The following is a 17,353-nucleotide window of genomic DNA, read 5'->3' as shown; positions in this document are numbered from 1 at the left end:
GGTGAAGTTGATGAATTGCTCAACCTCCTCGCGGGAGCACGAGGTGGTGCCAATGCAGTTATCAATGTAGCAGAGGAAGAGGTGGGGAGTGGTGCCGGTGTAATTACAGAAGATCGACTGTTCTACATAGCCAAAGAGACAGGCATAGCTGGGGCCCACACGTGTGCCCATGGCTACCCCTTTGTCTGGAGGAAGTGGGAGGATTCGAAGGAGAAATTGTTAAGGGCGAGGACCAGTTTGGCCAAACGAATAAAAGGTACTGTTGGTCTGGAGAGGAAAAAACTGAAGGCTTGGAGGCCCTGATCATGGCGGATGGAGGTGTAGAGGGATTGGATATCCATGGTGAAGATGAGGCGTTGGGGGCAGGGGAAATGGAAGTCTTGGAGGAGGTGGAGGGCATGGGTGGTGTCTCGAACATATGTGGGGAGTTCCTGGACTAGGGGGGATAGGGCAGGGTTGATGTAGGTAGAGAGGAGTTCAGTGGGGGAGGAGCATGCAGAGACAATGGGTCGGCCAGGGTGGTCAGGTTTGTGGATCTTGGGAAGGAGGTAGAACCGGGCAGTGCGGAGTTCCCGGACTATGAGGTTGGAAGCTGTGGGTGGGAGATCTCCTGAGGTGATGAGGTTCCTTACTGGGAAGACAGCCAACAGAAGGGAGGATCAACCTGCCAGAGTGGAGTTGACCAGAAGTGGGGAAGGTCCAGAGGGTTAAGAGATGTGTCAAGTAAGAGGGTAGAGTCTAGAAGCAGGGGACAACCAGATTAGGGAGGATAGACAGGGCTGGCACTTCCAGGATTGAGAAAAGAAGTCAGTTCCTGAATAGTGGAAGGCCATTGTACAGGATACTAGTGATTAAATCAGAGTGGTGCTGGAAAAGCACAACAGGTCAGGCAGTATCCAAGGAGCAGGAAAATCGATGTTTCGGATAAAAGCCCTTCATCAGAACTGGAGGCAGGGAGGGGGAGGGGGGGGGGGGGGGGGGGGGAGCGGAAGAAGGTAGCAAAGAGTACAATAGGTGAATGGATGTGGGGATGGAGGTGATAGGTCAGAGGGGAGGGTGGAGCAGAGAGGTGGGAAGGGAGACTGGCAGGTAGGACAGGTCATGAGGACAGTGCTAAGCTGGAAGGTTGGAACTGGGGTAAAAAGGTGGGGGAAAAAAAAGAAAAGGGGAAGTGAGGAAACTAGTGAAATCCACATTGATGCCCTGGGGTTGAAGTATTCTGAGGCGGAAGATGAGGCGTTCTTCCTCCAGGTGTTGGGTGGTGAGGGAGCAGCGGTGAAGGAGATCCAGGACCTGCATGTCCTCAGCAGAGGGAGAGGGGGAGTTGACATGTTGGGCCACGGGGTGGTGGGGTTGATTGGTGCGGGTGTCCCGGAGATGTTCACTGAAGCACTTTGCGAGGAGGCGTCCAGTCTCCCCAATGTACAGGAGACTGCATCAGGAGTAACGTATACAACAAATGACATTGGTAGATGTGCAGGTGAAACTAGTGAACCCAGCAGCACTCGGGTGGGGGATGTAGGGAATTAACCAGAGACCAGTGGTGTGGGATGTGAGGGATGGGGATAATTAAGGCCCGGTGGTAGCAGGAGAGGAAAACTACTTCTTGGTAGGAGTTTGAACACAGTGTGCCATGGTCCCAATTGAAGAGAATTCACAGATTGGCACCTGTATCCAGGGATGAAAAGTGTGGTGCTGGAGAACCACAGCGGGTCAGGTAGCATCCGAGGAGCAGGAGATTTGATGTTTCGGGCATAAGCCCTCCATCCTAATACCTGTATCCAGGGGGTAAGGGTAAGGGTGAAAGCAGTAACCTGATAAGTCAACAGATTCTCACCTTTGAAATGATGCCAGGTTAGCCAACAGCAGTGAAAGACCAAAAGCAGAATGGCAATGACACTCATACCTACATTATCATTATGGAAGACTGCCATTTAACTCCTTGGGTTGAGTTACATCCCAAAGTTGGAGTTAACGCTGGGAAAATGACAGGTTGGAAATAGGCTTGGTTCCATAGAATCCCTACAGTGTGGAAACAGGCCATTTGGCCCAACATGGCCCACTCTTCGGGAGTGTGGGAGGAAACCAGAGCACCTGGAAGAAATTCACACAGACACAGGGAGAACACGCAAACTCCACATAGACAGTCACCCAAACCCAGATCTCTGGCGCTGAGACAGCAGTGCTAACCAATGAGCCCCAGTGCTGGCTTGGGAAGTGATTTTCTGAAAATGGTCTAATGACATTACCAAATGAGTAATCTGGAGGTGAGGACTAACAATCAGCAGTTCAAATGCCACCATAACACCCTGGAAAACTAAATCCAGTTAATTAATAAATTCAGAACAAGCCAGAATCAGTAATTGTTACAACTTAACTGTTAGATCATCGTGAAAACCTTTTGGTTTACTAAATCATTTCGGGAAGGAAATCTGTTGTCTTGACCAAACCTGGCCTATATGTAACCACAACAATGTGATTAATTCTTACTTATCCACTGAAAAATCCTAGAACCCATTCCCTAACAGTACTGTTTATGTACCTACACTAAATAAATTGCACTGGTTCAAGAAACCAGCTCACCACCACATTCCCAAGGGTAATGTGCTGGGCAACAAATGCTGTTCTTGTCAGTGATGCTCACATTCCATTAACAAATTGAGGAAAAGAAAATGGTAAATTTATTTTCAGGAAATTAAGACCATAGAGAGGGTCCAGAAATGATTTACTATAAGCTTAGCAAAGAAAAAAGCCTGGAAATCCCTCCCTAAAAGCATTGTTGGTATCTCTATAACAAATGGACAGCAGCAGTTCAAGAAGGCAGCTGACCACCAACTTCACAGGAGCAACTAGGGATGGGCAAAATGTTGGCCCAGCCAGCGACACCGCATTCCATGAAAGAATTTTTTTGAAAACAAAAATGTGGTTTTTCAGTTTTGAGGAGTGACTGAAGCATTTAGTGTCAATCTCCTTGGAGCACAGGATACAAGGACATGCAGCAGAGTTGTTAAAATCATGAAGGATTTAGATATCATAAATACTGTAGGGAAAATTATTCCTAGTGATAGAAAAGCCAGTCACCAGAGAACACAAACTTAAATTAACTAACAAAGAACCTGAGGTGACATGAGGAAACATTTTTCAGCACAAGTGCTGGAATCTTTTCAGAAGACAGGTAGTCACGTTTCCAGTCCTGAAAGTAAAACTTTACGCCATGCTGGAAGCAGTGGGACACAGGGAGGCATTTACTGGTGATGTACAATGAAAAGACTATGTAATTAAGAAGATCTGCTCCTCTTCTAGAGATAGTGGCCTAATCAGGCTGCTGGAACTTTGCACCCTCAAAACTTTTCACTAATGGAGTTGGATACAGCTGAGACTGCAGAAGGAAGAGGGCAGCCCAATATTGAGATGCTCAGTTCAAATAAGATTGTTTTACTCAACATGCCAAGTCCAGGCGGGTCTCAGAGATTTGAGCACTGCAACCTCCAGTGACAGCATCTAATGTGGCCCATTATTGCAGGGAGGCCCACTGTAGTCCATAAAACAGCCATAAAAGTGATTCTTGGGAATCCACTGGGAGACACCAGGCTTTAACAAACAGTCTCACCACATGATGGCAGCACCTCCCAACACAGCTAAAATGCCTGTAGGATGAGAGGAGACTGATACTAGGCCACTTAATTGGCTGCATTGTGGGTATCCATGTTGCTGAGGGTCCTGCTAGTGATAAAAACGTTGGAGTCTCCTCTCAACACCATCAACCTACTGTAAGTGAGGCCTCCTAGCCCATCTCCAGAGAGCTAGTAAATTCCAGCACACAAACTATTTGTGCTCTGGAAGGCATTACCTGAAAGGGTGGAAGTCATTCCATAGTAACATACAAAGGATAATTGAATAAATACTTGGAGAAAATGAGTACAGCATTTTTGAAGAAGGAGCAGCGATGAGATTGATGGGCAGTTGTACCAAACAACCAGCACAGGCATGGCAGACTGAATGGCCTCCTTTTGTGCTTTGTGATTCCATGATCCTAGAATGCAGTTAGTATACTATACAATAGTAAAAGGAGAGACTTTTGTTCTGCAGCACAACATCTATGGAAGATTAATGGATTTTATGTCTTGCATTCCAGGATTACTTCAAGTACATAAACAGCTGCAGAACTATTCAGTCAGACAGGATGTTATGTAATGGCATTTTTTAAAAAGTATTCAGGTTAACATAAAGCAGATTTTACTGAGATTGTCATCCATAGTTTTGACTAGTAAGTCAACAACATTCCCATTCTTTGTCCTCCATTGCTGGTTTATCCAGTTTAATTGTAAAACAGTAATGCATGCAAAACAGCCATAACATGTCATTGTATTCTTTAAACTTCCTTTTAATATATTTCAGTGTATTTTTTTTTTCTGGCACTGGTCTTGCCACATCTGCACCCTATTTAGGCTCCACAATCCATACATCATCTCCAGTCCCTGAGACAAAGACCACTTCTTAGCTTCTGCCAAAAAAAAAGTGTTCTTGAAACATTCCTTAAGAAGTGTGGAAGATTGACTGCTGATAACTGAGTTTGGAAACTCAGATTGAAGGAAATCCTGAATACAAGCTCAACCAACTAATTTTTAGCTTCCTCTATGTCTTTCTTTGCTCATTTTGTCATCTTAGTGCCACATCTTGCTTATCAAATCTTGAATTTTCATGATGTGGAGGAACCAGTGTTGGGCTGGGGTGGACAGTTAAAAATTACACAACACCAAGGTGCTGCCTCTTCATCAAGTGGTTGTGGAACAGGACATAATACACACAAAGACACTGTAAACTATTTTGCTATAAATTCTGTGTCTCTTATGGTCCTGCTCCACAACTACCTGAAGAGGCAGCACCTCAAAAGCTAGTGCTTCCAAATAAACCTGTTGGATATTAACCTGGTGGTGTGATTTTTTAAACTTTGAATTTTCATGTAATAATTTGCCAAGCAGAGTGAAATGACTGCTCAGAGGTTGGTATCCTATCACCAAGTCACCCCTAATTTACTTGTGCAGAGCACACTGGCTGTGACCAGCCAGCTGGGAGTCAGTCCCGTGGACTGAGGAGATTCTAAATCCTGTATTTTTTTTTTTTTTAATTCAGCATTGTACAAATTGACAATACACATGACACACTAACAGTTAACAGTAAAACAAAGGAACAAGGTCTCAAAAACAAATGCCTCAAGGCCCCCTATAACTAACAGAAAAAGCAGTACACAGAACCAAGATAAACCACATCACAATCCTCCAAATAAAAGCACACAGAAACAGCCAAAAAACAGCACATAAAAGGAAACCCACACGCCAGTACACCCAGCGAAATTAACTCTCCCCAGAGATACACAAAATGCAACGTACACACGGAAACACAATTCAGTTACAACCTACAAGGTACAGCGCAAACACAATGTACACAAGGATACAGTGCAAACCACAAGGGGCAGAGTCCACGCATGAGGCAGTCCACTCCCATAGTCTGACAGCTGACCCAGAATCCACTTCCCAAATGGGAACCTGCTTCAGTCAGCAGCGTTTGCTCCCGACAGGAATTCCTCCTCCCATTGGCAGGGCACACATGGAGGTCCGGCTCCCACACTTCATCACAATCTGCACCCGGAGGCCTAGCCCCTATACAACGAATCGGCCTACTGAGGTTGGGCCCACCACAGCGGTTCAGTACATGCCTAGTAATTGAGGTAGGGCAGGTAAGAAGTTCAGACCCAACAGCTGACTGTGGAACAAAGAATAAGTCTCATCACCAAATTGCTTCTTCCACTCCCACACCTTCTCCAAGATAATCATACTACTGGTTGCAACTAGCCAGCTGAAAAGCCAGCCTCCCAAGGCAAAGAAATAAAACCAGCAGTGCCACTGGCTGTAGCCAGCCATCCCCTGTTTAAATTTGTTTCCCTCACCAAGTCACCCTTTGTTTACGTGTGTACAGTACACTGCCTGTGGCCAGCCAATTCTAAGTCAGTCCCCTGAACTGAAGGGATTCTAAGTCTTTTTTTTAATATTTTATTAAATAGTAAAAAAAAATACACAGTTAACAATAAACAGAAAACAGCAGTTCACAAAAAAAAAACACTATGTACAGGGGAAAGTACAGCAAAGCCAAACCCCAAACTCCACCGTTCAACCAGTTTTCAGGGAGATGACGACAATCCTCAAATCCCACTTCCATTTATCACAAAGATAACAGTAACAAACACAGACAAGACATTGCAGTCAAATGAGAAACAGTGCATAGAACACAGACCCAATATAGCTATATATAAAAAAAGACATCGGGCACCTGTCCGCACCACATACTGATCAGACCGTCCTTGGCTAGCCTTCCTGCCTCTGGCCACCCTGCGTACTGACTGACCCTCCCCAGGCCTGCTTTCCTCCAGGCTGGTCATCAACCACCCAGCTCCCAGTCACCCTGTGTACAGATCGGATTACCCTGGGCAGCTTTCCTACAGGCTGGTGGTTGGCCTTCCAGTCTCCGACCGCCCTGCGTGCTGACTGACCCTCCCCAACCCACTCTCCTCCAGGACGGACGCGTGCCACCGGCTCCCGGCCGCCCCGTGTACTAACCAAACCATCCCCAACCTGCTTTCCTTACAACACCCAGCCACCCTGCGTACTGACCGATCCTCTCGCCTGGTCCATAGCTTTCCTATGGACTAGCCATCAGCTGCCTGGTTCCCAGCCTCCCTGCGTACGGGCTGCCATCAGCCACCTGGCTCAGCCTCTCTGCGTACTGACTGGCCTGCCTTTTACCAGCTTTTCTGTGAGCACACTATCAGTTGCCAGGCTCTGCCCAACCCACATACTGACCGAGGCGGAAGATGAGGCGTTCTTCTTCCATGTGTCTGGTGGTGAGGGAGCGGCGGTGGAGGAGGCCAAGCACCTCCATATCCTCGGCAGAGTGGGAGAGGGGAGTTGAAATGTTGGGCCACGGGGCGGTTTGGTTGATTGGTGTGGGTGTCTCGGAGATGTTCCCTAAAGCGCTCTGCTAGGAGGCGCCCAGTCTCCCCAATGTAGAGGAGACTGCATCGGGAGCAACGGATACAATAAATGATATTAGTGGATGTGCAGGTAAAACTTTGATGGATGTGGAAGGCTCCTTTAGGGCCTTGGATGGAGGTGAGGGAGGTGGTGTGGGCACAGGTTTTACAGTTCCTGCGGTGGCAGGGGAAAGTGCCAGGATGGGAGGGTGGGTCGTAGGGGGGCGTGGACCTGACCAGGTAGTCACGGAGGGAACAGTCTTTGCGGAAGGCGGAGAGGGGTGGGGAGGGAAATATATCCCTGGTGGTAGGGTCTGTTTGTAGGTGGCGGAAATGTCAGCGGATGATTTGGTTTATGCGAAGGTTGGTAGGGTGGAAGGTGAGCACCAGGGGCGTTCTGTCCTTGTTGCGGTTGGAGGGGTTGGGTCTGAGGGCGGAGGTGCGGGATGTGGACGAGATGTGTTGGAGGGCATCTTTAACCATGTGGGAAGGGAAATTGCGGTCTCTAAAGAAGGAGGCCATCTGGTGTGTTCTATGGTGGAACTGGTCCTCCTGGGAGCAGATACGGAGGAGGCGGAGGAATTGGGAATACGGGATGGCATTTTTGCAAGAGATAGGGTGGGAAGAGGTGTAATCCAGGCAGCTGTGAGAGTCGGTGGGTTTGTAGAAAATGTCAGTGTCAAGTCGGTCGTCACTGATGGAGATGGAGAGGTCCAGGAAGGGGAGGGAGGTGTCAGAGATGGTCCAGGTAAATTTATGGTCAGGGTGGAATGTGTTGGTGAAGTTGATGAATTGCTCAACCTCCTCGCGGGAGCACGAGGTGGCGCCAATGCAATCATCAATGTAGCGGAGGAAGAGGTGGGGAGTGGTGCCGGTGTAATTACGGAAGATCAACTGCTCTACGTAGCCAACAAAGAGACAGGCATAGCTGGGGCCCATACGTGTGCCCATGGCTACCCCTTTGGTCTGGAGGAAGTGGGAGGATTCAAAGGAGAAATTGTTAAGGGTGAGGACCAGTTTGGCCAAACGAATGAGAGTATCGGTGGAAGGGTACTGTTGGGAACGTCTGGAGAGGAAAAAACGGACGGGCTTGGAGGCCCTGGTCATGGCGGATGGAGGTGTAGAGGGATTGGATATCCATGGTGAAGATGAGGCGTTGGGGGCCGGGGAAACGGAAGTCTTGGAGGAGGTGGAGGGCGTGGGTGGTGTCTCGAACGTATGTGGGGAGTTCCTGGACTAGGGGGGATAGGACAGTGTCTAGGTAGGTAGAGATGAGTTCAGTGGGGCAGGAGCATGCTGAGACAACGGGTCGGCCAGGGTGGTCAGGCTTGTGGATCTTGGGAAGGAGGTAGAACCGGGCAGTGCGGGGTTCCCGGACTATGAGGTTGGAAGCTGTGGGTGGGAGATCTCCTGAGGTGATGAGGTTCTGTATGGTCTGGGAGATGATGGTTTGGTGATGGGGGTGGGGTCATGGTCAAGGGGGCGGTAGGAAGAGGTGTCCTCGAGTTGGCGTTTGGCTTCAGCGATGTAGAGGTTAGTGCGCCAGACCACCACTGCGCCCCTTTTATCCGCTGGCTTGATGGTGAGGTCAGGATTGGAGCAGAGGGATTGGAGGGATGTGCGTTGAGGGTGAGAGGTTGGAGTGGGGTCGACAGGTTGAGGCAGTTAATGTCCCAGCGGCAGTTGGAAATGAAGAGGTCGAGGGCAGGTATTAGGCCAGCGCAGAGTGTCCAGGTGGATGCATTCTGTTGGAGGTGGGCAAAGTGGTCCTCGGAAGGTGGGCAGGAGTCCTGATTGTGAAAGTAAGCTCGGAGGCGGAGGCGACGGAAGAATTGTTCGATGTCACAGCATGTATTAAATTCATTGATGCGTGGACGGAGGGGGACGAAGGCGAGTCCTTTGCTGAGGACTGATCGTTCGTCCTCAGTGAGGGAGAGGTCTGTTTTACCATCCATAGAGAACCAGGCCCACTCACAGGAACACAGTACACTGTGAAGCTGCAGTTAACACACCAGTGTTTGGTCCACTCCAAGGCAGTGTCCACAGCACACACAGGTGTTCAGTCTCCACAGAGGCTTGGTCCATCCAAAGCACCAGACCCACTCACAGGAACACAGTACATTGTAAAGGCACAGTTAACTCACAGGTCCACTCCAGGACACAGCAAAATTGCTCACCTCCCAGTACACACACAGGCTTTCAGTCTTTACAGAGGCCTAGTCAACCACAAAGGGCTAGGCCTACCCATACAGGACCAGCTCACCTGGAAAGATTATATTTTCTCACAAGGGTTCAGTCCAAACACTAAAACAAAGAAAGCCAGAATGCAAGGGCTAAGCCCTACCACAAAATCAACATAGTCCTTTTCTTAAAGTAAAAGAGAAAAGAGTAACACAGGCAGCCAGTGAAACAACAGCTCCCTAATGAGAACTGAGTTACACCTGAAACACATTAACTGTGTAAATCAGGCAGTTTAGAAATCAGTCTTCAATAAAAAAGGAATACCAGTTAACAAATATAATTCAGTCAGTTCAGGAATCAGGTTTTGCCAAAAAAAATGCAGAAACCCAAAGCAGCAGTAACACACTGACTGTGGCCCGGCCAGTGCAGAGTCAGTCCCTTAAACTGAGGAGATTCCAAATCTCCTGTTTTTTTTATTGAACAGTATGAAATACAGTTAACAATAAACAGAAAGCAGTTCACAAAAAAACCACTATATACAGGGGAAAGAGCAGCAAAGCCAAACCCCAAACCCCAATGTTTAACCAATTTTCAGGGAGGTGAGGACAAACCTCAAATCCCACTTCCATTTATCACAAAGATATCAGTAACAAACACCGACAAGACAGTGCAATCAAATGAGAAACAGTGCATAGAACACAGACCCAATATAACTATATAAAAGACACCTGACACCCGTCCACACCACATATTGATCAGACCGTCCTTGGCTAGCCTTCCTGCGGACAGTCGTCAGCCTTCCGGTCTCTGGCCGCCCTGCGTACTGACCGACCCTCCCCAGGCCTGCTTACCTCCAGGCTGGTCATGGACCACTCAGCTCCCACTCGCCCCGCGTACTGACAGGACTACCCTGGGCCACTTTCACACGGGCTGGTTCAGAGGGGGCAGATTTGTTTTGCTGCTACCCCGTTTGCGAGGTAACAGTTTTCAGGTGATCCACATGTTTGTTCAAGACCACCTCACCTGCTCAAACTTTGTAACTCATGGGACCTGACCTTGCACCAACCTTGCCTCGTACCTATACTGGACCATTTCCATCAAACTTAATCCCTAAATTATCTCTCTCACTTAGAGGAGGCATGTGGTGGGCATTGGTGTTCCAGCCGCCATTTCACCTTCCCTGCCCCACACCTGGGAATATTAGGTTTAATCTGGTACAGAGTCTTCTCCCCATCAGTAACTCTGCTGGAGCTATCTCTGTTGTGCGTGAGGGATGGTCCTATAATCGAACAGGAACTGGGACAGTTTGGTATTAGTGATGCTATAGGCAGCTTCTTTAAGCCTACCTTCAATGTTTGGATTGTGCTTTCTGCTTGACTGGGCCCAGTCTTCAACGACAGGATCAAACAAGTCAAGCTTCCCAAATGAAGGCATGATTCCAGAAATGCTTACCCCAACTCCAAGATGATTATTGTGAATGAATATTCTTTAGGCATGTGCTGTTTTCTCCCATCACTACTGAAGTAACTGCACAGCGGTGGGTATCCATCACTAAGTCACCCTTTATTTAATTGTGTACAGTACACCGGCTGTTGCCAGCCAGCTTGGAGTCAGACCCCTGAACTAAGGAGATTCTAAATCCACTGTTTATTTATTTATTTATTAATAAAAATCATAGGATTCCTGCAGTGTGGAAATAGGCCATTCAGCCCATCAGGTCCACACTGCCCCTCCACAGAGCATCCCACACAGACCCACCCCTATCCCTGTAACTCTCATGGCCAATCCATCTAGCCAGTATATATTTGGATTGTTAGGAAGAAACCAGAGCATCCTGAGGAAACCCACGTAGACTTGGGGAGGATTTGCAAACTCCACACAGAGAGTCACCCAAGGCTGGGATCAAACCCAGGTCCCTGGTGCTGTGAGACAGCAATGCTAACCACTGAACCACCATACCACCCCCCAAATCTACTGTTTATATTCTTCTGTTCTTCTTTCAGAGTCAGTTCCCTAAACTGAGTAGATTATCCACTTTTTTTTCCTCCTGGTTATTTTTTTTGCTCTAACTGAGGAGACTCTAAATCTCCTGGTTATATTTTGTTTGCATGTGTGAGACGCAGTGAAAGATAATAGATGTAAATCTCCTGGGTACATTTTCTGGGGTTTTTTGAGACACAGTGAAAGACAAATCCACTGTTTATTTTTTTTTCAACAGTATTTTTATTTAGGATGACTGCCAAATCATAATTAATAAGAGAACACAGTGTTTTATGCACAATAAATTGTTTATTTTTCATGCAATCTTACCAGCAGAATTTAAATATACATGAACACTGGTAAAGACATGTAATTTTGACACAAGAGGAAAGGCTTGGCAATATTATGTAACAGTATAGTTGGATAACTTCAGATATTAGCTGCATTAATCACTGAAAAGGTTCAGAATGTATCACATTGTACTTAGCCACAATATTTTAAATCAACTATTTATTTTAGTCAGCTAGGGCTTCCTGATTGGCCTAGGTTAACAACCTTCATCAAGGATGTCATTGTCAATGAGATCCACGTGGTTCCAATTATACAAAGAACTAATTGTGAAATAATATGAATACAGAGGAACCTCGATTATCTGATCGACACAGGCGGGGAGTATTTTATTCGGATAATCGAGTCTTTGGATAATCGAGGTTCTTCTGTAGGTGCAAATGCTCTAGCCAATATTTAAAACATAACATCATTTGCCTATTCATGCATGGCATCGTCTTGACCTCAGAAGATTGTATTTTTATATTCAAAGATTGAGTTTATAATTTAGATTAGTGTGCGCGGATAAGCAGGAAACATGGAATGCCACATTATTGGAGGCAATCACCTTTCAAATGAGATGCTAAACAAAAGCACTATCTGACCTCATGGCTGAACTGGGTACTAAAGAGCCAGGAACACAAATTAATGACAAGCAAAATACTTTCACAACGTTCTGGTCAAGAAACAGATGATTAAAAAAATTTCTAGCATTGTCTGTAGAAAAAACATCCAATAAATTCCAGGAAGCAAAGAAGGCATATGAAGAGAAATTATCAAACTTATGGTCAAAAAAGTAAGTTTTGAGGTGGCCTTTGAAAGGGAAATAAAAATCTAGAAATAAGGAAATAAACAACTGGAAGTCAAAGAGACTTGGGGCTTTTCACAAAAGTTCAATATCCTAGATTGCATGGTAACCCTCAGAACAAAAACGACATTTGCTCATGGACGAGCCTGAACCTACAGTTCTTTAATGTGAAGAGGCCATTTGATTGCGGCTAGCACATAAGTGACCAGTAAATTCTCCTTCTCTTAATGGCTGCCATGGGCACATCAAAAAGATTGATCATTAACTTGTTTGGCCACATTGTGGTCATCGCATCCAGAGCTGGGACTTGAACCCAGAGCTTCTAGTTCAGAGGTAGGGATGCTACCACTGTACCACAAATCTCCTTTATTTGAGGAGTGGTGTACCACTAGAGCAGTTTTCCATAATAAGGACAATGTCTATGGAGATGAATTGCATGAGATTTATGGAGGACAGCTGGGTAAATGAATTCTGAGCATAGAGACCAAGGAGGGACATGGGAATATTGAAATCATCGAAGATAATTAGTTGTTCATGTCAATGTTATTTATAGGACTTTGCTGTATGTAAAATACCTGTTCCATTACACCACTAAAATAAATCATGGCATGGAATCAGATGCATTATAACTTAAAGAAGAGCTGGTTGTAAAGCAACTCCTGAACTTTGAATTTTAATTTTCAATAAAATTGTCTCTTGGGCTTCTTCCACCATGAAATCTTTTTGGTTTTGGTTGTGTGTTCGCATCTAACCACATCCTTCTCCACCCCCACAGTCAGTCAATTTGGAAGAATTTTCATTGTGATTATGAAAATCTGTGAAAGGAAAACCTGAGCAGTCTCCTGATGTGAGGAAAATAATACAGATGGTGGGCAGATCTGAGAAGGGAGAAAACTGATAAACTTTTTCAACAAAAAATGTCTTATAATTGGTTATTTCTTGCAGGAAAAGCTCACATCCTGGAGGTATTGAATGCCCTGTATCGTGAACTTGCTGCCTGTGAGCTTCTGTCTGGAAAGCCTTTGGAAAATGCTCAGAGTCACCAATCCCTGGTGAATCCACTGCTTATATCATGCTGATGACCTGCAGACTGGCTTTTCCTTTTTGATCATCGAGCACTTCAAACATTTCCTGTATATCTATAATTCCTGTACTCTCTGCAAATTTGTTAAAATGACATGTGGTGCCTTACTTAACACAATGTTAAACTTATCATCTAAAATAATTTGCTTCAGTAGACAGACACTATATGGTGTTAGTTCCTTAACTGTTAATCTTTACTATTTGAAGAACCAAGTACTGAAGATTTATTCATGAAATTGCATTTGACAAATGCAGTGGTTCAACAGAAATGCTTGTGTCTTTCAATAGTATTATGTGAACCATAGAAGTATTAAAATAAGGAAGACCTCAATGTTGGGTAGAATTTATAATAAAACGTGCCACATTAGATTTAATGGATTAGGCCATGTGACATAAGTCAGTGCAGTAGAAGTAACTATGGATAGAAAGGCAGCTCTGAAATGAAATGCTGCAGCCATAATCTAGGTACATTATTGGCATGTATCAGTCAAAACTGAAGAATTTGTTTTTTTAAATATCAGGTAACTGCTAATAGTCCAATTGTTATTTTACAGCATTGTATATAAATATATATATTTATTCCTTTGCCATATTATGGAAGGAAACAAATCTGAAAAGTTTAAAGAATGGCATTGCTCTGATTTAGCAATAGTCAGTTCTACTATAACACAGTGGTTCCATTCTCATGCAAGCCCATATTGTAAGAAAATTGCATAATAGCAGCACCATTTAAACTTACGGGGCCAGAATCATATTATAACCAATACACACTTTAAACGTTTGTGTTTTGGAAAGTGCCCTCAATTTGTCAACAGTGTTATAGCGAATTCACATTAACAAAATATGCATTATAGCAGAACGACCTGCTTATTCAGATGCTTTTAAGTAGCTGCAACTAACATTTGCAGTTTATAAGCAGAATAAAGCAACTCCAAGCCACAATTTTGATTCTACCAGTTATTTCTATTGGTTCTGGTAGCCAAGCTAAAGTTAAATTTATTGGCACCACATCAGTATGATGTGATCTCTGGAGCTGAAATTATTTAACAACTCTATACTGCACTGATGCTCCTGACACTTTTCCCTGCTTGCTGTGAATTTGTCAAAAAATGAAGGGAGCTTTGTGACTGTTGGTGTGAATAACCAAGCATCAAGGCACAGCCATAATTTCTTCCTCCAAACAATGCAGCTCATGGCAGGTTGCCCTGACAGTATTATTTTGGCAACAAACAATAGCTGTAACTGGCTCCAGGGTGACCGCTTGGTTCTACTTAACACTAAAGCTTGTGGGTGCTTGGCTGTGTTTGTGGTTTAATTCTCCAGATGAAACAGTGAATGGTCCACCTGATTGCTTACAAAAATATGTTCAGACATTCACAAAGCCCAACGTTTATCAAGAAAATTAACTAACAATTAGTTGGCTTGTCCTGAATTTGGACCAGTATATGCTACGGTATCCTTCAGGAGTATGTGTGAAGGCTGTACATTATAGGATTTGTATTAACTAAGAGGAAATCTGAAGTAGAAAGTCCTGGGTTGAAAACATAGACAAGGCTTAAGAATGTTGGAGGGAGTAGTTTGTATGTGCAAAGTGGCAGCTGTTTTGTGTGCATTACCAATCAAATCTCAAGACACATGTACAAATTAAGTCTGTGCTATACATTCACATCAGAGAAGATGGGCAGATACATTGCCAACTGCATTATCTGCCTTGCACTTTGAGAGTGAGGCAGAACATAACAAGCTTTTTATTTTATATGTTTGACTTTTAAAATAAATGCAACAGCTTTTATTTTCGCTGTCGTGTTGGATTATTGTTTGCAGTGAGTATTGGTTGTTGTGGCAAGATCCCAATCCAGTCTCCATAGACAACAGAAATGACAATTGAAATATGATAGACACATTAGACATCTCCAATATCACTTTCCAAACAATAGAATAAATGGATTTATTTTCAATGGAATAAGTTCAGGTAATTTCATGCAAGATGCTGCAATATGTCATGGTGACTGCGCTCAATAAGATAACTGTGAAAAATCAGCATGCTGTCAATAGCATTGTTTGCTTGTTATCCTTTTTATTTTCCAACTCCCTTTCTATGTTTTCCTTCTTTTAAATGTTTTATTGACAGCCACACTTTATACTCTTGCTGTCTTCAGGAAGAAAGGTGCTAAAGTTTATGTAATTAGGTAGAATATAGCCATTGGTTTGCCTGTTTTGCAGCCAAAATGTGGATGCACACAAGGCCAGTTTCAGGGACCAATATCCTGTGCTCCAAAGCATCTTCCAAACCATTTTTGGTTCACTCGTTTTTCAGGTGTATAAACCAGCTACCTAAGATTAGCATTAAGGTCCGTGCATGTACTAATAAGGAAATTAAAACAAGGACCGTTCTAGGATATTGAGCTGCCGTTTGGCACAGTAATCTTTTCGCAGGCAGTTGTAAAACCAGCAGAAGCAAGAGTGCTTTGCAGCACTGCCAAGATTGCTGCTAGCTTTCTTTCATCCATCTTCCTATTGTTCTATCCACAGCTTCAACTCCCCACCACACTCCTGTGACTTACCTCAGAGTCACTACCTGTGAGGCATGTGGCTTTAAATTGATCCATTGGTAGTGGATGAGCTTCTTCTCAAGTACAACATATGCCCACCAACTCCCAACAACAATGTTAAGATGGTCTGAAACCTAATATCAGGCTGATGTCTGGGCTTCTCGCTTGGAAAGGATGCGTTGTGTTCATTTGATCTGTAAGTGGGCCAAAGAAGAAATTCAGTTTCTATACCCTACCTTTAATGTTTGACTACTTTTTGATACACACTAATTGGGCTCAGTGATTAGCACTACTGTCTCACAGCATCAGTGACCCGGGTTTGATTCCAGCCCCAGGTGACTCTCTATGTAGAGTTTGCACATTCTTGTCGTGCCTAGGTTGCTCCAGTTTTTTTCCCACAGTCCAAAGATGTGCAGATTACGTGGATTGGCCATGCTAAATTTTCCCATATTCTCCAGGATGTGCAAGCCAGGTAGATCAGTCATGGTAAATGTGGGGTTACAGGTATTGGGTGGGATCCTGTTTAGGGGTTCAATAATGACTAAATGGGTCGAATGGCCTACTTCCACACTATAGTGTTTCGATGATTCTAAGTAAGTATGGGCTGGATTTTACTGATGGAGTAAAACAGAATTTGGCTGGAAACATTCAATACATCAGGCAGCATCTGTGGAGAAAGAAACAGTGTTAACCTTTCAAGTTCAGTTCCATGATTTTCTATCCACCTGTGTGAATGAATGGCATTTTTTAAAGAAGTTCAGTCTGCCAGCACACTCTCAAACTCACTTGTTCAATAGGAATCTGCAAATGAGAGAAATTACTCATGGAAACCTTCAGTAGACACTATTGTACCAAATAGGCCCTTCACCAAGATTGCACAATGTCATTGGAGAACATGGTATTTAAATTGAGTTAGAGAACCAGTAACTGAAGGGTGCAAATGGGCTTCCCAATAGCAGTCCCACCAAAAGGGGAGGGTTAGGATTTTAGAGAATGCTCTGCTATTACAGGCAGCTCGAGGCATGTTGTGGGTTGGTGGGTGGGAGGGGTTTGCGGGGGGGGGGGGGAAGAGGGTGGGACAATGGCATTAATTATTAAATTATTATTGATTTAGAAGTAATTGTGTTATGTGCATCAGCACATCAAATGCTCTGCACACCCTACACAGAAAAGTTAAAACAATAATCTGAGTGCTTTAGTGTCTCAACCACTCTTGGTTCATGTTCGATGCCTGGAGCTGTCGCTAAAATGAATGGTGTTCTAGAATATATTTACAGGACATGGGGTGGCATGGTGGCTCAGTAGTTAGCACTGCTGCCTCACAGCACCAGGGACCCAGATTTAACACCACCCTCAAGTGACTGTCTGTGTGGAGTTTGCACATTCTCCTTGTGT

The 17,353-nt window shown here is 44.6% G+C and overlaps 1 protein-coding gene across 1 annotated transcript in view; it reads left to right on the top strand.

Annotated features, from left to right (window-relative positions):
- Nucleotides 1–16,943, top strand: part of efcc1 (EF-hand and coiled-coil domain containing 1) — a 95,700-nt gene extending 78,757 nt beyond the window's left edge. The window contains exon 7 of the mRNA XM_043707980.2: nucleotides 13,269–16,943. Coding sequence (XP_043563915.2) covers nucleotides 13,269–13,402 — 134 coding nt within the window. The 3' untranslated portion in view covers nucleotides 13,403–16,943. The remainder of the gene's footprint in view (nucleotides 1–13,268) is intronic.
- Nucleotides 16,944–17,353: the final 410 nt, after the last annotated feature.

Source organism: Chiloscyllium plagiosum, unplaced genomic scaffold, assembly GCF_037043375.1.
Source record: "Chiloscyllium plagiosum isolate Xiang-an unplaced genomic scaffold, Cpla_swu_hap1 HiC_scaffold_14, whole genome shotgun sequence".
In the NCBI taxonomy this organism is placed as follows: Eukaryota; Metazoa; Chordata; class Chondrichthyes; order Orectolobiformes; family Hemiscylliidae; genus Chiloscyllium; species Chiloscyllium plagiosum.
This window is presented reverse-complemented; position numbering and strand designations above follow the sequence as displayed.